Source organism: Anas acuta, chromosome 16, assembly GCF_963932015.1.
Source record: "Anas acuta chromosome 16, bAnaAcu1.1, whole genome shotgun sequence".
Lineage (NCBI taxonomy): Eukaryota > Metazoa > Chordata > Aves > Anseriformes > Anatidae > Anas > Anas acuta.
Window position 1 is genome coordinate 16762696 of NC_088994.1, and position 25462 is coordinate 16788157.

Consider the following 25462-nt stretch of genomic DNA (forward strand, 5'->3'; position numbering starts at 1 on the left):
TGCATTTTGGTTCATCGATGGGGGATAACAACCTGATGAGGGCAGAGAACAGAGTGATATCCTGGGGCTGGGCAGTGTCCCCCCTCCCCCGGCGGTTCTCAGCAGCCTGGGGACCCACTGGTGGGCCAGCACAGGGGCTAAGGGCAGTGGTGCAGCATAGCCTTCCTGTATCCCTCTCAACGCTCAGGAGAGTGCAAAGCTCACTGCCCCTACCAGCGCTGCTGGGGGATGGACTCATGCAGCCTCACAGCATCTGTCCCAGCCTCCTACTGCTCGGCACGCCATCCAGGCTGACGATCAGCAGGCTTAAAGGTACCTGGCAGCAGGGGGAAGGGCAGGCTGGTGGTAGCACAGAGGAAGGCACTCTTCTATCACATCGGGCATGAATTCCCTGATCTCAGCAATGCCTGGCCTCTTGGAGGAAAGCCAGAAATCAGTCAAGAGGGCTCAGCAGCACTGCACAGGGATGCTCAAGGGAAGAGCCAGGCAGCCACGGGGCTCTGGGTGAGCAGCAAAGCTGCACTGTGCAGGAGGAGGGGCTAGGGCACAGGCAGGCAGAGCAGGCGAGAAGACACCCAGGTTAGTCCAAACCACAGGTTGCTGTGGGCCCCTTGGCATGCAAGGGCTCATTGCCATCCCCTGTCCACCGCATCCAGGAGCCAGGGGCTGAGCAAAGGCAGGGCAAAGGCACAGTGGGCAGCCGCCACCTCCCTGATCCATCTCCAGGGCACAGCTTAGGGCTGAGACTGAGCGCACAGCCACAGGCTGGCAATCAGCTCAGAGGATTTATTCACTTGTTTTCCTTAAGCTACGTTATTTATTTGTCCCTCTTGGCTCCTCGGCTCTGGTTTCTGCTGGAATCCATGCTATTTGCAGCCTGTTTTGTGGGGTACAGCAGGCTCAAGGCTTGACAGGGGAGGCACAAGTTTCCCTCCCCCCTGCTGCCCAGGAGACCTACCAACAGGGGACAGCTCAGCCACACTGCCGATGTAGGGCCCCTCCAGGAAGCGTGGCTCGCTGTCGTTGATGTCCTGCACCTTGATGATGAACTCGGACTCTGGCTCCAGCAACTGGTCTGTCTGTCGGTCACGGGCCTGAGCCCGCAGTGTGTAGAAGGTTTTCTGCTCCCGGTCCAGGCGCTCAGTGGCATGGATATCTCCTGTGATCTCATCGATGAGGAAGATGGTCCCGGCACCCTCCCCAGAGATGGTGTACTTGATGGAGCCGTCCCCCTCATCCGAGTCTGAATGGATCTGCCAGGGAAAGAGGGAGAGAGTGGGAGCAGGCTGGGGCCATGCTCATGCCCCACGGGTGTGGAGCCCCTGTGCAAAGTGCCCCCAGACCCTGTGTGACACCCCATCTGCTCGCTTTGCCACCACTGGACTGGAGAACCACACAGAGCACCACGGTGGATGCCCATGCATGTAGTGGTGGGGAAACACACCACAACACCAGTCTTGCCTCTGTCATAAGCTTGGCAGATCACAAATGCTGCCGGTACCCAACCACACCACATGCCAAGTGACACCCCCCCCACCCCCCCCAAACAAGGCTTGGAGATGCTGATAAAGGGAAGGACAACTCAACAATAACCCTCAAAAAAGAGGCTTTCCTGTGGTCAGAGTGAGATTAGCTCTCCCATGCTGCACAGCAGACTGGGGTATAAAGGTAGCTCAGCACCAGCATCAGCCCCCACCTACCCGGCCAGTTGCCCAAAAGCCCACCCTCCTTGCCCACCACTTTGACCACAGCCACACTTGCCATCCAGGCACTGGTGCTGGCAGGGCACCCTGCATGTGAGCATCACACCCAGAGCCAGCCTGGACAAAGCCTGTAGTGAAAAAAGGCAAATCAGGCCTGCATTCAGGATGAAAAACAGACCCTGGGAAAGGTGCTTTTGTAGTCAATCTCTACTTCATTTTCTAATTAAGACAATGTTTGGAATTAGGAAAAGAAAGGGTAAACAGCAGCTCTCCATGGACTGGGAGCTGACTGGAATCCAGGCCAGATGTCCAGAGGTAATTTTATTGGTGGCATTAAACTGAGTTACGAGGTTTTTACAATCCAGCCACTTATGAGAAATCTATTAACAGTAACTGGACAGGCAGAATGCGTCTTGACAGAGAGCAGCACGGGCATTAATTGGGACAATCCATAACAGGACAGGGCCCCCAAAAGGTTTCTTCAGCTGTCTTCATTTGGTACCTGCAATTTCTGCTTAGAATCAGCAAAGTTCCCCACCCCCTTAAAGAGAAAAAAAAAAAAAGAAAAGCTGTCCATTAATCGGCTAATGAAATATGAAAATGTTTATGGGCCATTCAATCTTCCAAACTGCAGTTCTATAATCCACCTTTCAGACATACAGCTCTACCAGCAAGAATTTATACCAGAGCTGCCTTTTTTTTTTTTTTTTTTTACGATGCCTTCATTATATTTGTCTTGTTAGATACAGTTTATATATTTATTTCATGAGCGAGGCACCCACACATCAGACAATCTAATGCATTTTATACAATGTTCTCCTATTACTTCCCATGCTGAAACACCTCCCTATGCTTGCCCAGGATGTGGACCTTTGTTCAGCTAGTGTGTACAGCCATGAGCCCAGCAGTGTCCTGGGACCACTGTGATGATCTGGTCACAGACCTGCCAGGGCAGCAGCTCATCACAGGGATGGTGTGCCCCAGTCTGCAGGAGCATCCAGCCCTGGAGATCCTGCACCAGCCCTCTGGCTGCTGGAGAGCATGCTGCCTCCTCCATGGTATAATCTCCACAACATTCACTCTTACTCCATCAGAGATCAAGCTTTTCGGACAGAAGGTGTGCCTGGTCTCTTCCACATAGGTAACAGAAACCCACATTTTTTCTGCTGAACACCAGCCTCATGATTAATAATTAGGCCAGAGATCAACCACCCAGCACCACCCCGAGCTCTCAGCACATCCTCTTTACATATTTGCTCATTGCTGACTGCTTGGAGCAGACACCAGCATCCCTGTAAACTGGAAAGCAAGGAAGAAAAATGGAGCCTGGGCTCAAGGGGCTGTAGAGATTGATTTACAAGGGAAGATTAGAAGAGCTAAATCTGTGCTGCTTGGCTAAACAACAACTAATGGGGGAGGGCTGGAAAACTGACTACAGGCATCTGGGGGGAGATGCTGCAGAGCGCAGGCCCAGAGCACGTCCCAGGGATGCTCCCTTCTGCCCGGGCTCACAGAGAGCCACACCACCACGCTGCCACCAAGCAGGACAGGCGAGCAAAGCTGGGCAGCCCTGGTATAGCACAGACCCTGAACCTCAGGGGCAGCTGTGCCCGGAATCCCCCCCACCCCCCACCCCCATTCACCTCCTTCTCTGAGAGGGAATTCCTGCCCCCCCCCCCCCCCCCCTTGCCCCTTGGCTCAGCAAATCTGGCAAGGACAAAAGTGCCCACACTTCAGTTTGTTAAACAGGAAATAGTTCCATTAGCCCAAAGGGCTAATCCCAAGAATTTTATGAAGCCATTAATTACTTGCTAATAATTAAAACAAAATTAAATGTGAACAGAGGTGCACATTCCTTATTAAAAGCGATTAAACAGGAAGCACAGATACACAAATAAAAATGACTTTGGGGCTGGAAAAGAAAGAAAATCAAATAAAAACTAGCCCGTAATAAAGGCGCACTCTGTTTGCTCCAACTCATAAAGCCTGAGTTCATCAATTTTCTTTAAATATTAGCAACTTAATTAAATCTCCTTTTTTTCCCCTTTAATCCCCTCCTCTATCTAAAATAGATCTGTCCACATGCAGAAGTTTGTAACTAGTGCTGACCCCATAATTCTATTAACCCCCCCCACACACACACACACAAAGAAATCCACATCAAACTGACAGTAGCCTCAGGGGAAATTACAGTTCAGAAGGATTAACTAGAGAACCCAGATTTTATGGAAACGGCATCGGCCCTTTGAAGAACACGTGGAGGTGTGCAAGAGGCATCCATGGAGGGCAAGCCCCAGCCACGCCACCGGGAGACGCAGTGCCACGTCTGCAAGGCTCCGCGCTCAGCCCTGCTCCTCAGCTGGCTCAGCCAGAGGGCTGGGGGCTCCCAGCCCCAGCCTCCCCAGGCAGGCACCACAGCTTCTCCCAGGTGCAGGAAGAGCCTGGTCCAGGCTGCTTTCAGCCCTGTGGAGCAATATCGACAGGGAATTGGTTTTGGTGCAGCTTGGTTTTTATTCTGAGTGGGGTGGGTGATGCGTTGAATGATGTGAAAGAGACTGTAAAATGGGTTAGTTTTAGGTTCCTGGGTTCATTTTGGAGATGAGGCTGTTGCTAGGCTACCTCTGGAGTTTGACAGGGCCTGATGCTTCGAGTCACCTCCCAGGGGAGCTGTGAATTAACTGTAACTGCATCGAGCGTCCTGGCGGAGGAGTGCGGCTTTCGAGTGTCTGCTGAAATGGACACAAATCACTGCTGAAATTCCACCTGGCCCATAGCCAAGAAGCCCATTTTCAAGCCTCCTCCAGACTCACAACCAGACAGCCAAGGCCATCAGACAGCCCTGCTGCATGAGCTCTTGGGCATTTTCCTTTAGGGAGAGCCCATGTCCCCACAGGAGCAGCTCTCCCCTGGGGCTGGTCCCAGCAGCTAGCTCTGCCTTCATCAGTATAAAAAGGGTGTCCTCCAAACACCCAAGAACCACACGGCAGCCTCTCCACAGCTCCTGGAAAAGGACAAAGCCCAGCAATCCCAAAGTGAATGGCTCACAGAATTATAGGGGTTGGAAGGAATCTCAAGAGATCATCGTGTCCAACCCCCCTGTCAAAGCAGTTCACTAGAGCAGGTTGCCCAGGTAGATGTCCAGACGGGCCTTGAGTATCTCCAGAGAAGGAGACTCCACAACTTTCCTGGGCAGCCTGTCCCAGTGCTCCGTCACCCCCACCGCGAAAAAGTTCTTTCGCATGTTGGTGCAGAACTTCCTGTGCTCTATCTTGTGGCCATTGCCCATTGTCCTGTCCCCACAAACCACTGAAAAGAGGCTGGCCAAATCCCTCTGTCTCCCACACTTAAGATATTTGTAAACATTAGTAAGATCCCCTCTCAGTCTTCTTTTCTCAAGGCTGAACAGACCTAGCTCTCTCAGCCTGACTCCTCCAGCCTCAGGATGCCATGTCCGTAACCAGCATCCCCCTGCCCCAGGAGGTCACTGTAGGCAAGTAGCAAGTTCCCAATGACAGATCCAGTCCTGCCCTGCACAGCGCTGTATTCTGCCAACAAAGGCTGCCTTGGGTTTGCCAGCATGCCCCTCTGCAGGGTGTGTGAGCAACAGCAAGAGTCAGAACAGCATGAAGAGTCACTCCCTGGCAGAGGTGAGGGACAACCGGGTCTTTTCCAGGTGGGGAGACCAGAACGCTCAGTGCCTGCTATCACACCTTCTCACAGCGGAGCAGGATGATTACAAGCCTGAACATTCCCAGCACCTCCCTAGGTAAGGTCATCAGTGCCACCACCTGTGCAAAGTCAAGTGTGAGACCGGCCCCAAGGGCAGCAAGACAGCACAGTGCAGCCCCTGGGCAGTGATAAGGAGCACCCACTCATGGGCCTGATGTGCAGACCCCTGGCAAGTTCTATCACCAGTGCTGGTCCTCGTAGCCCCTCCAAGCCCTGCATATCCGCACCAAGCACCCTCCATACTGCGCTGTGCAGGCCAGCCTGAGATGCATCAATCCTGAAACAACCTCCCTCTGGCCACATGCAGGAGCTGGATTTCCATGCCACAGCTAGAGTGGGACATCTGCTCTGCCAGCCCCAGTCTGCTCAGATGGTTAGCTCAGAAACAGCTGCAGCCTGCAGGTCCAACAGAGCACAGTCCTTCCAGGACCAGCAGGGAGCCTCAGGGAGGAATGAGGAAAAACAAAAACAAAAACGAAACAAAACAAAACAACAACAACAAAAAAAAAAACAGCACATCATCCTCATACTGAAGGGCCTACAGGATGGGGAACTGAACAACTCCAGGAAGACAAGGCTGTGCCTATTGCAGCAACTGCCAGGGCTGGAAGTTCCTGGTGCTCCAGCAGCACTTCAGCCCCCACGCAAGGCATGGAGCAGTGTGAGCAGCTGCCCATTGCACCGGCCCAGGATAGCCTGCATGTCTGCCTTCCCAGAGACAGGGCTGAGCCTTCCCCACTGCCCCCACAACACCCAGCGCCGCACACCCGGAGCTCCTACCAGCCCAGTCCTTAGGGTACTCCCTCTGTGAGCAGCCTTCATGCAGGGCCCCTCACCCCCACCAGGTTCAACCATGCTGCCAGCATGCCCTGCTCTGCACAGGCTTCATCAGCCCCAGGGACACATAGGGTTACCTTACCTTCCCCACGTACAGTGGCTCCGTGCCCGTGTACTCCTCCACCACAAAGAACTGGTTCCAGACCCAGCCACGCTTCACTCGTCCACTGACCAGCAGCGCAGGGTCCCCTGGCTGCCCCAGGCCAGGACCCTCTGCTGCAGTGTGCACAGCCCAGGACCCCAGCTCCTGGATAGCACAGAGCAGCAGCAGCATGGTCCACGAGAAGCCCTGCAGACCCTTTGCCATTGCACTCTAGGAGGCTTTTGGACAGGCAACTGGCATCCTCAGGAGGAAAGTCCACACCAGCAGCATTGGGCTCACCAGTCACTGCAGAGTATCCCCATCCCTGCTGCACGCCACGTCCTGCAGCTGGAGCCCTCCACTGCCAGCGGGCTAGAGTCACATCTGCAACTGCAGGCGTTCCAGACAACCCACTGCTAGCATGAGAACAGTCAATGCTGTTGTCTCACAAGCTGCTCCTGGGTCTCCAGAGAAGAGTCTGGCAGCTGGCATTTGTCCCCAAGGACAGGGCTGCACAGCTCCGAGCTCAGCTGCTGGTGGCCTTTCCAGGGAGCGGGGTCATGTGCAGCTTGCTGCCTGCCCGGCCACAGGCAGGCAGCTCTGCAGCAGTGCATGGGGCACAGCTGCCCAGGACCAGCATCCACAAGGCGCAAGGGACAGCTTTTCCACACAAGGTTTCCCAGAGGAGTTAAGAGGACGAGCTGCTGTGGCCAGCCTCCGCCTGTCCCGTGGTGGCCCGAGAGGTCCAGCCACGCAGGGACCCGTGCTGTGCGCTCCGCTCACGAGCCCATTTGTAATTCCCGTCTTCAGGGGGGCGACATCCCAGCACCTGGTGAAGGGTCCTTGGCCCAGCTGATGCCAGTCGCTTCCATCCTCTGCCGGCTCACACAGGGAGGCGAAGGGCAGCCAGCAGCATCCCCAGGAGCCTGGAAAATGCCAAGGTGTCAGTGCTGGTGTGAGAACGGGGCTCTGTGCCCCTCCACTGCCCCTGCACCCTCAGGTCAGGGCCCTCCCTTTCCCCCTCCCCCCAAAAATAAACAAACAAAAAAACCCTCCCAGGTGCCCCACAGCAGTGCTGTACCATCAGCACCTGGCTGACAGTAAACATTTTTTTAAGAAAGGGATCTGCAGTAAGTTTCAAGCCACACTTGAGGTACTAAGGATAGTGACATGAGACCTGGGGCCAAGCGTAAACTGCATTCGACAAGCAACTAGGAAGAGGGAGCTCAATGAGGAGAGGGGGATAGGTATGCAGCATCCATCTCCCTCTACCAACACCCTGAGGTTCCTGAGATTCCACCAGAGCTCTGCAACACCAGCCACAGCCAGAATTGCTCATGAAGTATGTGCACTTTCACTGCTTTTGCAGAGAATCTCCTGTCATCTCTTACTCTAAATAGTAGAGGGAAAAGAGGAGGGACTATCCTGGACCACGTGCACGAGGCAGTAGGTAGGCATCTGCTCCCTAGAGAAGGGCCGCTAGGCAGCTGCCTGGACCATGCTCTGCACAGCCCCCTGCATGACTCTAAACAGTCCTAGCAGTTCAGAGCAGGGAAAACTAGCAAATAGCCCTTCCTTGCACTTGTCATTCCCCTATTGTGACCACAGCTACAGGGTAAATTCTCAAAGCATCCAACAAGCTGCACCTGTTCTGCATTTCCCTGTCTGGGCACACACTGAGAAGCACAGGGCATTTGACCTGAGGAAGTGCCTGACACCATTCAGCACTGCCTATTAACGGCTCACATGTAGCGTGTCATGCAAAGCGCAGATATATTCACACAAAAGGGCTCACACTCATACTTCACATGCACAGCTAAGAGCACTCATGTACACAGTCACTCCTTTTTGTCCATATTTGTGCCTTGTTTGTGTGGACACGTGCCAGTTCTCCCTCAACACACACATGCTGTATTCTGCGCACACATGCGCATATCTCACACGTGCAAGCCCTGTGTGCTTCAAGCTTCAAGGAGCACAGAGTCTCCAGTGTATTTCTTTGTTAGGAATCATGGCGCAGAAGTACTAACATTCCTTCCCACCCCTCTCTCCTGATGGGCAGTTTCTTATTAAGACATCTTCATACCAACCACATAAGGTTGTTGGCAATGGCAAAGCTCCCACTTGCAGTCAGGCCTCCCCACGCAGGAGCAGTTCTTGCCACTGCTCCAGAAGGGCCAGTTACACTTGCCAATATAGAGGCAAAAATCCCTATAATCAAACATGACAAAATATTTAACATGGCAGACTACATATAGGGGAGTAGGATGGTCTGTATACAGATGGACTGGCTTGTTCCGTCCCACTGTCAGGGTAAAGTCTGTCAGGGTAAAGCAACTGCACCTTTCATGTATCAAACACAGATGCAAAAGTCCCCACTCTAGAGCTGCCCCACCTGCATCAGACTTCAGAGCCGGAGATTCACAATGACAATAACAGGACACATACAAAACTGTTTTATCGTTCTTGCATGGATGTATAGAAGATACATAAAACAAGATACAGAGCATCACTGCCACAAACAGTATCTCTCCAATTTCTCACATCTAGGAAATTTATAGCTATTTTAGAGAGAGTTCCCCAGATAGTGAGAGATGTCAATAAACTGAATAGCACAAGTCGTGCCAGAGCAAGAGCTTCAAGCCAGCATCTAGGGCATACAATAACTTTGGAAAGAAGCCCTTACCCAGCATCTCTGCCCCTGCTACACCACAGTACTTTTGCAGGCAATGCTTCCAGATGTGTCCAAAGTCTCTGTACAAGTACATTGTACCTGAAAAATGCAGATGGCAGAAACAGAACTTAATAGCCCATTTGGCCATGTTCTCAAGGTCTACTACATAATCAGAGCCTTCGGGAGAAGCAGTCACCAGCTGTAGACATCTGCTGCCTGCCATGAGGCCCTCTCCTTGCCATCCAGGCTGCTCCATAAAGCCCTGTCAGAAGCCCTACAGGGCAGCAATGCCAATTGCTACCAGACAGAACAGTTCTGCAATCACTGAAGACCTCCTGAGCCTGTGGCAAACCTGAAGGAAAGCCAGCACAACAGTGAAATGCAGGCATAATTAGTAACATTAGCCTGCAAACAGCACCAACGCTGGCTCAGCGAGGGAGGTAGGAGCAACCCCTGTTCCTCTCACCACGCCATTCCCCACCCAAGCTGCGCAGCCCCCTCCATGACCTGACTACCCGAGCCATATGGAGACTAGGCCTGTATGCATACAGGGATGGCACTGCACAGCCACCGTGCATTTTCTTTCAGCCTCACCAGAGTTACAACACATAAATGGAAGTGACTAAATCCAAAACAGTGTCAATAAACCAGTAAAAGCAGCAATTTGAATGCACACACTAAAGCGAAGCAGAAAAGCGTACGCAAGGGCAAAAGGCGCCGCAGTAGGCGAGCACAGCTCCAGCGGGGCCACTCCCCAGTTGGCAGAGGAGCTGGCCCACAGTTCCCAAGGCAACTTGCTCAGCCCTGTTGCATCTCAGCACTCTGCTGAGCCGCGACTGCCATGGAGAGGAGAGTCCCGCTGAGCGCGCATGGGCTGGGCTGCGGTTGCTGTGGGAACCACAACCTTGTGTTTTGAGTCCCAGCCATTATGCCGCTTGTTACATTTAACAGATTTCTCATCTTACTGCTATGCCTGAGCTAATGTGGTTTGCTAGGGGCTGTCTCACATTGCCAAAGTTCAGCTACATTCAGCTGAACTGTTTGCAGGCTCTTCCTATGGGTGCATCCCAGTCTCTCTCAATGCACCCCCTAAGCGCTTGGGTCCCATATTCTACCCAGCCCAATGCACGCTCCAGATCTTGATACCCAGAGCCACCTAGAAACAGACACAGAGACACATCTTTGGCTAGGCTCAATGTCACAAACTAGATTCACCCATAAATTCTCAGCTTATTTCTCTTCTGTCAAAGCTTCAGGCCACAGCTAGGGTCAGCACTGAGCCACTTCTCAGCATGCACACTTTTCCTTCTGACTGTCACTTCACAGAGCTCTTCCAGAAGCAACATACCCCAGATCTCCAAGCCCTGCTCGTGTATTTGCTGCAGCAGGATTCAAGGTACCCCCACAGCACCACAGAAAGTTCTGAGCACAGGGACCAAGACTAGCACAACATTTATTTCCTCACACTATTCAAGAACATTCACCAACAGCTGGAGGTGCCACTTCTCGCTGCCACACGTGAGCAGCAGAGCCATAAATAACTAAGTGGGAGCTGCTGCAGCCAGACTCAGCCCCCAGCACAGCATCCTGAGCAGACAGCAGCCCACAGCTGCAGGTGCATGGCACGCGTGCACCCGCAAGGCCACACGCCTGGGCTCTTGCTGTGACAGGCAGGCTTTCATGCACGCAGCAAAGAACTAGGCTCTCGCACCACCCTGAGATGCCCTCTCTCCTGCTGCTGCTGCTCTGTCATCCCCGCTTCCCAATTATCAGCACAGCTCCCCCTCTCCTCCCTGCAAGAGCTTGTGCAGTTTGTCGGTGTGTATTTGGCACAGTCGTACTGTACATCATGTTGACAGTAGAAATTACATCCTGAGCTTATGTTTTACACTCTGCACTGTCAGAACTCACCGCAGCCCAGTGATCAGGACAAATTGAATAGCATCCCGTCCGTGTCAATATTTATTTCATTTTACAAATGCAGCCTGATGCAGGGGAAAGAAGGCAGGGGAAGGGGAAGACAGTGGCAGGCAATAGCAGATGAAAGCAGCACTGTCTGATGCATCACAGCCCTGCAGTGTGCTATAACATTGCTCAACACGGCTGCAGTCCCAGAGCTGGGGGAGTGGTGCCACACTAGCCCAGAGCATGCCAATCTGGCCAGGAGCCAGGTAAATGCCCTGGGAGCTCACAGCATTCCCCATGCCTGCAGCCATGTTGAAAGGTCTGACAGACCAGTATCGTTCCTGAGATAAGCCCTTACAATCATCAGAAAACACAGAGTCCAACATCAGCTCTGAAGGATGCAGCAAGGCAGGAGAGCTTTGCATGCCTGGAGGCACTCAGCTTCTCAACGCCCCGTGACAGAGCATCACCTGCCTGTGCCAGTGCCAGACCAGCTTCAGTGGACATGAGGAAGCAATGGCTGCAGAAGGAAGGTGGCTGGTCAGAAACAACAGCTCAGCCCCAGTCCCCTGGAGCACAGACATGGCCTTCAAGGCTCGGTTAGCCGTGGGCTGGACTCACTCAAACATGGCATCAGCGACCCAGATCCAGGCAGCCCACAAACACTGAAGGGGCAGACCAGAGCACTGCAGGGACAGCCTGCAGGACGGCTGGCTGCTGCTTCTAGCACAGGAATGTGGACACCCAACCTCACTGCTGGAGACTGGGAGCCTATGGACTCTTACGCTGCCAACTTCTCCTCACGCTTTGCTCCCCACTGGCTTCCAAAGGGCAGAGCAGGCAATGACAAAGGCATTGGGGAAGAGCTGCAGCATTCCTGTATCCCAGTCTTGATGGTCTGGAGCTAGTACCTCAGCAGTCATGAGGAAGCCACATTGGTCTAGCACTGCTCCATCAGCTTTGGCACCGAGTATGGCTGTCACACAGGGAAAGTGGACAGAAGAGCATGGGAAGACACAAGGAGGAGGCTGGAGATAGACATAGAGCACAAACACAGCCTTGTCAGCAGTTCACAGTGATGCTTCCAGCAGGCAGGACTACAGAACCTTTGCAGACAACCCAGGACAGGAGTCAAAGAGACAAAAGTTCCTGCTAGGCTGCCCAGCAACCAGCCAGATGTGCATCAGCACTGGAGTGGCAAGAAGAGTACAGCTTCACACACTGGCAGCTTCTTTCCCAGGTACACAAGCCCAGCTGGAGACTCTCTCCAAAGAGGGGGGCAGACCTCTAGCACCAAGCAGACCTCTCCATTCTCTGCCCAGCACCTCCTGAATCAAACATGCCTTTACCCAGGAGCTTAGCAGGCCAGCCTGAAGGGCAGCTCTGCCATCTCCTGCACACAGCAACGACGCCAGAGAGCAGGGAGCCCAGCACCACACACGCTCACCAGCTATTTCAGCCACGAGGGAAGAGCTGAGGCCTCCTGCAAGCACAAGCACAACAGCTCTTGGGCCAAACTAGTGCCAGCTCAGAGTCAGCATCCCTGGCCACATGGAGCCCCACCTGCCTCACACCTTGAGCATGGGTGGCATGCCAGTCCAGTCTCAGACAATTCTCCGGGATACGGGACAGCAAAAAGCCTGCAATTACTGTACCAGCAAATTCTTTTCTCATACTGCCTGCAGTGCAGCACACAGCATGTAACTGCGTCTCCTCCTGTTAAACAGGATTCAAATCCACTTAATGCTCCCTTTCCTGGGAAAAGGAATAGGCTGGCTAGTGCACACTTCCACTATCTGATGCACGGAGGCAATACAAGCACAGCAAGGCTGCTACAAAGCTTTAAGATGGTTCATAATCTCCAGGCCTAGGGCTAAGACATGAACTTGGGCTCTCTGGAGCTCACTTTCTCTACTGGATATTGTAAGACAAGATGAGGCATTAAAAAAAAAATAAAACAAAACTTTTATGAACTTCTCTTTAAAACCCAGAGAAGGTGGAGGCAGTCTTGCCAGACATGTGATTCTGTCAACTCCAGAGCAGGCCACATGGACACACATCAAAAATATATACAGGTGTCTGTCATCCCCCACACTGCCTCTGATAATAATGCACCTCGGTACCACAGCCACTGTTGACCACTGCACCATGCCCAAGCACCCATCTATGTGCCCACAGCTCCTTCCTAGCATCCAAGAAGCATTTTAAGAGTATCCCTTTAGGCTGGACAACAGAATAGTCACAGCACACATCAGCTTCAGCCCTAGAGATTTAGAGATATAAAGATTTTCAGCCCTACCAGCTCTGCAGATTTAATACAATATGGACCAACATCACCACCATTCCCTCTGCACCATTACAGCCACGATAAGTGTTTTTGGCTGGAATACATTATTTTGCATCACAAATTCCATAAGTGATATCAACACTAGGGACAGAAAAGGCGCAGAACATCCACTCACATCAAGAGTGGTTATGATCATAGCCACTGCACTGGAAGTTCCTGTTCCATAGCAGATCCCATCAGTGACACAGCACTTAAGGTTCAATACTTTGGTGAAACAAAGCTGGACATCATGTCTGAATAACGTGGTACCAGGGAGAGCAACTGTAGGCTAAACAGGTTGCCACCACTGCAAGCTCTGGAACCCCCCCCATAGCATCCCCTCTGCTGAAATTCATGCACAAGGAACACTCTAATTCGGTGCCCTTTCCATAATCTCAACACATTTACCAATCAAGTAATATAGAAATGGCTGGAGATATTGATCTGGATGGCACTGAGTAAAAATGCTGAAGATAAGTGGCCAAGAGATTCAAAACTGTAACTGTAGAGGCTTTTGAAAGAGGATATTTAAATTACTTTTATTTCTGCTTACACAGCAAAAGGCCTTTGTAACCACAGTTACCAGATAAACTTATCCCATGTGCAGGTCCGGACTGTGCAAAGCAATGTTTGATAGCAAGCTGCCTTTCAGCAAGTCTTCTGTCCTGATCCAGAGCACGTGAAATGGGCAGATAATGATATAATGTCACCCTAGCCACAGCTTTGACTACAGGGAAGAAAGTCCATTATACTAAGTGAAAACTTAGCTGTGCTTGTTCTTGAAGTAAATCTCTTCGCTTCCTCCTTCTGTTTCCTTGGAATTATTCTCCTAGGGGACTTCTTCCTCTGCTTTTCTTCTCAGGTGAACTTGCTCACAGTCCAGGTAAAGCTCTTTTTCCAGAGGAATTTCTACTTACACAATGCTCAGGACTGTATGACTAAACATCCACTTTCTCCCTTCTTTTTAAGTTGCTTTAATTATTGTCCCCTTTGATGCTGCCTTTTGAAATTCCAATAAAATGGTGCAGCAACTGTCAAAGCAGGACCTATTCATGACCTTTTGGCTTCTCATGCTCAGTCACTTTCTGCTATCAGACACACTGGGAGGAACAGTATTTGTTAAATGCTTGCTCTCACGCAAGCAGTCTTTGGGAAAAAAAAAAAAAAAAAGTATTTTCAAAGTTCAGGAGATTTTTTCCTCTACATCTTCTTTGGTCCAAGTTTCAAAGAAATTTTAATTGCAAAGAAAATCTCAAAGTCTGCCTTAGGGAAGAGGGTTTTATAGCCATAACGGTCTCGCTCTGCAGCAATTCTTTTCCAAAACGGAATTTTCATGCCTTGTCTACGTGAATACAATGCTTTTAATTTGCCTTTAAAAACAAACTCAGAGGAGGAGAAAGCAAAGACAACTTCCTGTTGCCCTGACTACATATACAATTCGCTCTGCCCAGGCCTGAGAGAAACCACCTCTAAGCCAAGAATGCAAAGAAGGCATGGAGCAGCTCTGTGTCCAACGTGCCCGCAGCCCAGCTGCCACACTGGGCAGAGCAAGCTGCACCCACCAGTTCCCAAGGGCAAGGAGCCAGCCAGAGCCAGCTCTGACTAACCAGGCAGAGCAGTCAGTCTCCAAAATAAATTGCTGTCCCAGCTGAGCATGCAAAAGCTCTGCCTCTGGCTGCCAAGGAGGCAGGTTGGATGGGAGTAACCATAGTACCAGAGAGTATTGCTGTCCACATCCAGAGCCTAGAAACCGCCTGGCCCCAGGAACGGCAGCCACTGCCCCCAAAGCCCTAGAGCACAGCAGGCGCTCCCTGCGCCAGGTTCAGCACGGGTGCTGCAAGTGCTTGCACTGCCTATCTGTTACACACAGCTCTGCTAACCCCCACCAATCCCCCCACTCCCTGGACCTTCCCACCGCTCCCCTTGGGATCCTGCTTGCTGCAGTCACACACACAACACCTAGCACAGGTTCCAAAGAGAGCAGTCAGGGGCGTTTCCCTCCCACTTCCCAGAGAGGAGTTCTCCCCCATCTCACAAATCCCCAGCCAGCTCCAGCAGCCTCTAACACCAGAGCAACAACTCAGCTCCACCTGCCTCCACATCCCTCTGTCAGTTCAATGCAGTCCTAAAGCCTGAGCATACAGCAGCTCAGGGAGCACCCATCAGCACCAGCATAGCTGGCTGTTGTTAGTATAACACACATGCATTGGCATAGAGCAAAACACATGCAGCGCACACTGCTGCTGCTGCCACCCTGCCAAGCACCGTGTATCTCTGATCCAATGGGAGAGAGAAGGCTGATCCCAAAGGATGATTCAGGGAATCACAGGCCAGGCACTCTTTCCTGTGAACCTGACAAACTGCCTGAAGTACTAACAAAAAAGCAAAACAAAGCACTTGAGCTCTCAGCTATGACAAGGCACAACTACTCTTTGCATAGCAAAGCTGTGTGGCTAGGACCCACTGATTTGCTGCAGAAAGGAAAGGAAACACAAGGTATCTGTTCAGGTTCTCAGAGGCTGGTGGAGCAGAATCACTAGCAGAGGCTGCAGAAGAATCAGTTCTCAAGGGCTGAGTGCAGACAAAACCAAGAGGGTAAACACAAAAACAAACACCCGCTAAAAAAAAAAAAAAAAAAAAAAAAAAAAGACATGTCCCATTGCCACAAGCCCGAATCTGACAAAGATTGAAAGTGAAAAACAAGCAATGAGTTCAATCATGATCTGCCAGAAAATGCCAAGGGGGCCCATGTAGGAAGCAAAATCCATAAAAGACAGGAGATTATACACTAGCCAAGGCTATTGCAAGAAACTTGTGAAGGACAGCAATGAGCCAGGGGACTGGCCAAACAGCAACTGACAGCAAGTGCCAAATTGGCATTGGCATTATCACCCAAGTATAGCTGAAAGAAAGGGAGTACAAGGAGACACCATCCCTAGCTGTGCAAGACAAGGTGACATTGCTGATCCTGCAATGCCTGCCTGTAGCACTGGACATCAACTCAGCCACCACACTTCCTGCACATCCCTTCCCTAGGCATGCCACCAAAGGCAGAAAGGGCATCAGAAATCCTTTGCCTCCACAGACCAAGGAGGAGTGGTGGAAGCTACAGGGAAGACATCTGCAGCCACTGGCAGCATCTCTGTGACAGCTGCTGGAGTGGACTACGTTCCACCATGGGCAGAAAGCTTCAGAGGTCAGCACAGGTCTTTGACTTTAGGATTTGGATCTTAGCCACATCTGAAATTTATCCCTAACAAATGACCTGTACAGAGTCAGAGCTTGCATTCCCATCTTTTATGACCCACTGCACTTCATGAGGATCCAGCCGTGCTCCCATACAGCATGGCAAAGAACAGACACAAACCTCTATTGCCACCACCAGAGCTGATCTCCCAAGCACAGTCCAAAGACATGTAGAAACCACCTTCACTTCCCTCACCTCAGGCGAGAGTGCTTTCTGTCAGCATCGCTACACCCCACTTACTGCCACTTCTTCAGCACCTGTAAGCCAGCAGAAGTGATGAGAAAGTAACAGCGCAAGCACTGGACTGCCTGAAGCAGGGTGAGTGGAATCAAGGCTGACAGCCCAGACAAGTGGGCATCTGGATAGGAGTTAAAGGACAGATTAAAATAAAAGACACAGAATGGAATTCTTAGACTTTGAAAAATGTGGAAGGAATTGGGTTCTTTTAATCAAATGTTTGGCAGATGTATGAATTATTTATCACTCAATACTGTGTGCTTAAATGGAAAATTGAAGATGTTCACAGCTTTCTTGTCTGCAACTTTCTACCTCCCCTGCAAGTCTCCCCAAATTCCTATGGTGAATAACAAGTGGGTATTATTGAGCCAGAAGGGTTCAAAGCAACTTCCTTCAATTTACTGCTTGGGGTCCGAGGTCAGGCTCAGACTCAATACTCTGGTTAAATAAAACTATGGCAGGTACCCATCACTCTTGTGAAGGTCTTGCTGCTCAGCATTCTTCTTCCCTATATATTTTCATGCTTTTGGTAATTTTGTCCCTGAAAAACTCTGTCTTTATGATAGATGTGATCTCTCTTTCTAGTGTGTATGAGACAAGGGAAGTCTCTTCCTTCAGCAGCATGTTGCCCTTTCTAAGATAAGACCATGGTCATCATAGCATCCACATTGAAGTCAGGAAGTCACAGGGAGAGAACAAGGGCAGTGAAAAGCAGAACAAGGCTTGGGGGATTTGCACCACAGGTCTCACACCTGCGCCTTTAACAGTGCTTTCTGACAGTAAAACAGGACAATTAAGTCATACACAGCCTAAATCAGAAGCAGACACTGACGTTCTGTTGCTGGTACCTCCGGCCAAAAGCAGCCTGTGAAGATGCAAGGGACTTCCTCAGCACCTCAGGACACGCTCTGCAGCAGTAAACAGCTGTCAGGAAGGTGGAAGAATGAGAGTAATTAGTCTCTTCAACGCCAATTTCAGCCTGATCTTTCACACTTAAGAAAACTGTTCTAATGCTTCTCTTATTTTCAGAGGAGCTCATTAAATAAGAATTAGAAACAAGATAGTAGAACAGATAAGAAAATTGTTTCTGCAACAATAACTTGCCAAAATCCACTGCTCTGCATCTGCACTCCTCAGCGTCCTGATCTACCAGACCTGCCCCTGGAACTTCCACGCTCGGCTGGGCTGACAGCACCACACCACCATGGGTCACTCCAAACCACGCTGTCATTGCCATCAAACCACCACCACCTGAGCAGTGCTGTCTTGCCTAAACAAAGGCTTTGCTTATATGTTGAAGAGGCAGCTCTAGGCCTAAACTTTTTTTTGCTCTCCAGAAATTAATGAGAAACCACAATGGGGAAAGAGAAGGAACCTTAGTACCACAGAAGTTCAGGAACCTGAAGCTGAGCATTGTTCAGTGTTATACCCCAAACAGGAAGCAAATATGTTTTGTTAAGACACAGCATTGCTCAGAAAAAAACACCGCAGTTAGCAGATAACCCTTGTAGCTGAGTCTAATACATGAGAAGCACATATTAGTTATCAGGACTGGAAAAGTAAATCTGAGAGTTGGCTTCTCCAAGGAGGAGGAGGAGTTCCAGTGGGAACTGAGCCACCACAGTTGCCCACCACAGACCAGCTGGAGCCCTCTGAGATCCTCAGGTTGCACTTCAAGCGGAATCAGGCCAGTAACAAGGTGTTCCCAACAAGGGCCACGAGAGCCTCACAGACTCCAAAGGGGCTCTGAGTTGCCACCCAGGACTCATTCAAAGCAAAGCCCACCTCACCCTCAAAAACACAGCTAGAAGAAATTTGACCCTCTTGTTGGAGACCTACAAGCTGGAGCAAATGGGCCAGGTCTCTAAGTAGGCAATCCTCACAACACACTGCTCACCGGTAAATAAAGGCTTTCTCCAATCTGTGACAGACTAAAAGGTTACTACCTCCGTGTAAGCAACATACAGACAACAGCAATAGGCTAAATTTTGCATTTAATCATTAATGATAGATGTATTATTTACTTGGAATCATTGCTTCATTCTCTTAATTACAACACCACTACCAGCTTCTGAGGATGTGCACCACTTGGAGTAAGACCCTTTCCAGAGTAACATCAGCTGCAGGGTAAGTGCTATTTCACTTCCCCAGGAAAAAGAGGCAAGGTTAGCCAAAGGCTGTTCACTGCCATGCAGATACCACAAGGTCACGTACACTCTGGATGGATGACATTTGGCACTCCTGCATGCTGCCAAATGTTCAGAGGGAGCTAGTAAAACCACCTAGTGGCCCCCAAAAGCTCACTTGCCAGATTTAGAAAAGACTGACCCAGCTCCCTCTTGTATTCCACTCCCCACCCCAGCCCTGCTTGCACCCATAACTCCACTTCTCTGCTGCAAGAAGATGGAAACATCAGGAGGTTATGCCAAATCCATTGGCCAGGTCAGCACTGGCCCAGCACTCACGCAGCCCTAGCATCCCAGAGAAGAGAGAGTGCGTGGGAACCGGCCTGCCCAACACTGCCACAGCCCTGGACTTTTCCTCTCCTCCCTTCCAGGCACACAGACAAAGGCAGAGGTGCCCCAATATCACCACTGCGAAAACAACTGCAGGCAACAAACAGAAATGACAAAAGTCCTTTCCCTGGAGAAACCAGTCCCACAGGCATGAGGCTGAGTCAGGAAGGAAACATGGTCACGCTACAGACACACACACAAAATAAATAAACAAAAAATTCACACTAATGCAAAACCAGAAGCTTTTAGCATCCTGTCCAGTAAAATCAAATTTTTATATCCTTCCATGCCCAATAAATTCTGTTCACAAAGAACAAGGGGAAAAAAAAAAAAAAAAAGGAAATAAAAGCCTTGATAAATGCTGGAAGAGCAGGGAGCTCACACTGACTCCCAGCCCAGCGTAGCTCCTGGATAATCTAGGCAATAGTTTATTTTTCTCTCCCGTATCATTTTCCCAGCTTGATCTCTACTGTCGCAGTATGATGGTTTCACCCCATTAGCCTTGCTTAAAAAAGTGATCCCAGGACTGTGAGTGTTATTGCCCACATAAATCAGGAGGCTTTGAATACGGAGCACCTTTAAATAAACAGCTGATGGAAGTGAAGTTCCGGGATCATTATTAATAGCTTTTCATTTCTGTGTCCGCTGTGCTGTGACATTCTTTCCCAGCAGAAAGCCTCCGCTTCCTATCCCCAGTACATCTGATCCCATGAGTCCTCCAGTCAGAATGAATGACTGTACCTTTTTGTTAATTGCATAGCCCGTTCCACAAACTGAATACTAATATTAACTAGCAAGAGAAGGAGAGTTCACAGAGCGGGAGCAAGAGGACAGTTTGAAGACAGGCACACCAGCCCCACTGCCTTTACCTGCACATAGGGTGAGAACTGCTCAGCCTCTTGCTTCCCCCTAAGCAAGGGAAGATCCCAGTGCTTCCAAAACACACCAGTAAACCCCACAACAGGTCACAAGAGCCCACTCCATTTCCAGATAGTCTGCCTGGGGAGCATGCCCTACCTACACTGGCAGGAACACTAAGGTTCCCCTGCTCCACCACACTTTGCACGTGCCCCTCCAAACAGAATGACACCTTTTGCTCTCCTCATTGCATGCAGCTCCTGGCCAAGGCCAAAGGGACACAGACCCATGGAGAGGCAGCCACTCCAGAACAGCCCTGTCAGCACTTACAGGTACAAAGACTTCACCCTTACAGACCCACCAGTCTTTTTCCACTAGCATGCCTTGTCTAGCGAGGAATCACTCTCCTCCCTCCGCCCTCAGCAGTTAGGGGGCTCTCAGACAGCTGCAGTCAGGTGCACAGCAGCACAGAGCTGAGGGAGTTCTAATTGCCACAGACAGATCTAAGGTCAGCAACAGCAACTGGAGAAAGGCAAATCACCCGCTCCCTTCTCACAGGTTGATGAGCCTGGGATGGACTAGAGACCTCATCAAGAGGTCTTGGCCACCTGCTCTGGAAGCAGCCTGCTTTGCTGTCTGCTGCCAGCACTGGCATACACGCTCCTACTCCAGATTCCTGAAACCTTCAGGCCTAGGACCCATGCAGAGTTACCAATGCCACTACATCAGCAAGTGACATCATGGCCCAGGCCCTGTGGTTCGGAAGGGAGACCAAGTTTCTCATTTGAAGAGTGTTCAGGCTGGCTGAGCCACTTGCCCAAAGAAAGGAGAAGAGTGACGTGCTGTTTCCTGATTTCAGAGTTGTTTCCTAGCTTAAGTCTAAATCATTGATATATCATGATGGACTAGCTGAGCAGAGCCATTACTTCTGAGAAATCAACAGGAATACCTTGGGTTTCTGGTTATGATTCAGCAAAACAGATACAGTACTAGCCTTCCCTCTGCAAGGAACTCTGACAACTTTGTCAGGTGAAAAATAAAATTTGATTCTTCCTACACTCTTTCCAGCATTGTATTTGCAGACTGTAAACCAACATCCAGCAGTCACATAGGACGTTTCTGTAGAGGAAGTATAGTGGGCACCACATATACAAAACAAGACAGCCACAGTGTGTCACTAGAAATGCTGCTTTCCGTCTGCCAGACTTCAGCATCCCATTGAAGTATCAGCTCTTAGCAGAGGCCAAATGTGCAAATTGCAATTGAAAAGGTGAACATTTCTGAAAGCTCAACACATGTGAACACAGCAGATTAGAACAGAATCCACAAGCAGCTTCAGTTTTATGTCACTACCAAACCAACGTTGCAACGAGAAAGGAACAAAATGGAAGCTCTGGGAACAACTGCTCTGCTCAGTACAAGCGATAAAGGGAGATTAATTGGCCAATTCATCAAACAGGCATAAGGGTTCAGTGCTTTAATGTTGAACTCCATCAAACAGGAGACCTGCATCTTCACTTCTGACATTCCAGGATGGACACAGGACACGGCGTGGGGTTTTGCACAGGTCAAATTTCACAATCAAACCCTTTGCCTCTGACAGTCCTGGCAACAGTGAGACTATGGGAATCTGCTCTCTCCAGCACACAGGCTTTGAAGGGTCTTTCCTGATGTGTCTGCACAAAGCAGGGACCTGGAGGCCTTGTATGTAGGTTCTAATGTTATTATTATCAAAAGAAATAAAGAAGGACATGGTGAGGTGAGAAGCAGCAAAGCAGCCCAGGGAACAAAGGGAGAAAGAGAAAGACATTACAGTAGCAATGGGGAAGACAGAAAAGCAAATGGACAAAGTGCATGTGAAAGAATAGAGCCAAGGAGAAATATGCATACACGTGAACAGGCAGGATCGTGTTGGAACACGTGAGTATACATGCGCTCAGGAGGGGGCACAGAAACCCACGTGGGCAGATGCAGTCATTTGCGTTCTGAGTCCTTCAGACCTACTGCACATTAGTAGCCTCGCACCGCTTCAGCAAGGGTCCTCCCCTGGAGCTGGTGGTAGTTTCCCCCTCCCTCCCCCCCATGCATATACAGGACTCCTGTAACCCACATTGCCCCATCCAACACACATCCCAGTAGCCACCCTGTACCAGTGACAGTAAAAATCTTCACAGCCAAAACCAGGAAAAGCTCACCAGGCGTGCCTACGCCCTCCCCAGAGCAGTGACATGCTTGAAAGGGGGAGAACTACCAGCATGCGTGTATGCAGACATTCCTGCTTGCCCACATGCAGACTTGGCTTTCTCTGGCTTTGTTATTCTCACACACTGTGTTTGCATCCTGCTGTCCTTATCATTACATCACAGACCCTTGCTCTCTCTCTCCCCCCTTACTACCTTAGCTGTTTCACTTCCTCCTCCTTCTCCACACTCCTCTTTAGCTTGTTTGATGACAGTCATGGTAGAAATCATGCACAAAGCCCCCAAGCTCCTAGTTTGTGCCTAAACAGGAATAGGGACACACAGAGCCCAGCACCTCCAACACAAGCAGTCAGATGCAAAAGTACTGAAATCCTGAATTGCATTCCCAGCCTCCTCACTGGCAGGGCAGCAAGAGAAGCTGGAAAGTCCTTGACTCTGTGTAAGCACTGCTTTGCAACAACGAAGAGCATCAGTGTGCTATCACCACTGTTTTCATCAAAAACCCAAAACACAGCATCCTTTGAGTCTCCTTTGAGTAAGAAAATTAACTCCATCACAGCCAAAACCATGATACACCCCTACACCAGCCATGCAGCGCTACTCTCCTGCATGCACAGGAGAATAGTAGTCCCCAAACCGCCATCACTCCTAACACAAGGGGAGGTAAGCATCAAACTCTGCAAAAGCTGGCTGAAGTCAACTAGGAGCACTACAACACAGAAAAACGTGTTTGTGTTCTCCTCTCCAAATAACAACCCTGCTCAGGTTGCTGAGCTGGCAGCAGCCTCAGACGGAGTTTTGGGAATCCAAAGCCAGAGTCCAGACAAAAGGCATTCTGCTCCATGGAGGACTTGGGAGCTATACATATCTCCTGCCACCCTTCCCTCCCATCAGATCTCATGGTGAATTGACACCAATATTCACACCTGAACGTGAAGTAGCTGTGATTCAAGAATAAAGCAACTAGTCACAGCTGCCTTGAGCAGCACCGATACTACACTTTCAAGAGGTTCAGGACTGAAACAGATACAAACGCTAGATCTGTCCAGTCCTCAGCTCCCTATGGTGGGGCACACCAAAAACACAAGTCATTTTCCTCATCTTGGTGCATAGAGAGACAGACAGACCTCAAAAACAGAAACATAAAACTTTACAAACTTATCACTTTACCCAACAGATAGTAAAGGAGAAAGAAAAACTATCATTACTTTTTCTAAATATACTTGGAGGGCACCAAATAGGGAAAAAAAAGAAAAAAAAAAGAAGAAAAAAAGATGAGTCTTAGTACCATCCTTTGAGCACTCACAAGGAAAATGCACGTATTGCCTTGTGGAAGCCAGGACGAGGCAGCACACCCCACACCTGCTTAAGCCCAACTCTGCTATGCTTTAAAACAAAGGCCCTCCAGCCTAGTTCTTCACAGTCCCTCCCTCTCATTTCTATTTTGCAGCAGACAGCTTTTAACAACCAGGACAGTGCATTAAACAGAAAGCAGCAGCCATGTCACAGTATGAATTTGCAACTGTTCTTGTACAGTGCTTTGAGCCTCTCAGTCCTGTAGTCAGAGCTTGCATCTGTTGTGGAGCAGCTCAGCACCACCAGCTCATCCAGCTGTAGTCACCTCCCAGTGTAGTACCCACCACCCATATCTGTACTTCACCAAAATGCATGGGCACTCTGGATGAAAAACCAGGTCCAGCTTGAACTGATGGTTCCAGCATTCTTCGCAGTCAGACATGAGTCCCCCCATTCCACGAAAATGTTAACAGCTTTTTGAAATTCCATAAATGCTCACCTGTGGTTACTACCCCACTTGAGAATGGTTCAGTGCTTGCATTTCACTTCACACCTTGATCACTTTGTGGTACCAAGGAAGGAAGCAGCACTGTCTGCCAGCACAGCATCCAGGACTAGGCAGGATTAACCATGATGTCAGACTTCACAACCCCAGATCCAGCTCATAAACTTTTGTCTGCCTTTGCTAAACCCTTGCCAAGTCCTGGGCAAGGCAAAGAAAGGCTTCGTCTACTCCTGCAGGGTCAGCCACAAGTCCCTGGTGGCTCCCAGTTGCAGCCCTAGTGCAGTAGGTGTTTGTGGCTTGCCTACAGCACATCCAGCTGACCCAAGTACCAGCATCAATGCCATCCGTACCTGCCATAAGGGCTGTTTATGCCTTGCACAGCCCCCAGAAACTATGCCAGATCAAACCTGCCCAAAGGTTTACCTGATCCAAACTCAGGTGGCGACACGGAGGGGAGAGATTTGGGGACGGCACGGTCACTTCCCAGCCTCAGCAAACCTAGCTGAGCCATTGTCCAGTGGAGGATCCTGCTCCTAATCTGGTCTCTCGCAGCACCTTTCAAATTAATTCGTTAATTGGTGTGTCAGGCTGTGCATATGAAAGGAGGATGCATGGCTCCCTCTGCCGGCACGCGGCGCCCCAAGCCCTCCCTTCCCCAAAAGCCGAGGAAGCGCCGGCCCGGGCCCCGATCGCCTCCAGCCACGGGCCCGGCAGCGCCTCGGGGGTCCCAGCCGCGGCTCCGGGAAGGCTCCGGCACCCTGCCTTCGGGCTGTGCTACTGGAGCTGGACTTTGTCCTGGAAACAGCGTGCACCAGGGGAACAGCCGAGGAGGGCCCCTGCAAAGGGGTGTTCAGCTGACTTGTAGAAGTTTGAGCAGGGACGGAACTTCCTAAGGGCTCTGCTGATGCTCAGCTATTCCTACCTGCCTGCTATCAAAAGGTTCTGCCATATTTCACAAGTGTGAAGCTGGCCAACCTCTGAGAGTTGGCAACATCTAGCTCCTGAAGGAACCACTAACCTGTATGTCCTTGACTTCCAGACTCCAGCAATGGGAGAGAAGCCCTCTCCCACACACACAGCAGTCACCGATAGCCGTGCGTCTTTCCAAGACCATCACAAGGGGGAAGAGAAAGTATTGTCACACTTCAAAAAAGGAATAGTAAAAATCCAAAAGAATCCAAAGCCAAGGGTAACGCTAGAGTTTGGTTGCTGAGGATGACGGGGTGGTAGTGACCTGTATCAGAATATAAATCTAATTTGCTCACACATGCCCAACTCAAAGCGTGCCTCTCTAAAAAGGACAACAAGGTGCTGAGAGGAGGAGGTGCTCAGTTTAGGAGCCACCT

At 50.4% G+C, this 25462-nt stretch overlaps 1 protein-coding gene across 3 annotated transcripts in view; it reads right to left on the reverse strand.

Moving 5' to 3' along the window:
* The window catches only part of CDH22 (cadherin 22), a 75386-nt gene that overhangs the window by 43654 nt on the left and 6270 nt on the right, over window positions 1-25462 (reverse strand). For all 3 annotated transcript variants that reach the window (XM_068700505.1, XM_068700504.1, XM_068700507.1), the window contains exons 2-3: window positions 6352-7277; window positions 959-1253 (exon numbers count right to left, since the gene is read on the reverse strand). In XM_068700505.1, coding sequence (XP_068556606.1) covers window positions 959-1253; window positions 6352-6576 — 520 coding nt within the window. In that variant the 5' untranslated portion in view covers window positions 6577-7277. The remainder of the gene's footprint in view (window positions 1-958; window positions 1254-6351; window positions 7278-25462) is intronic.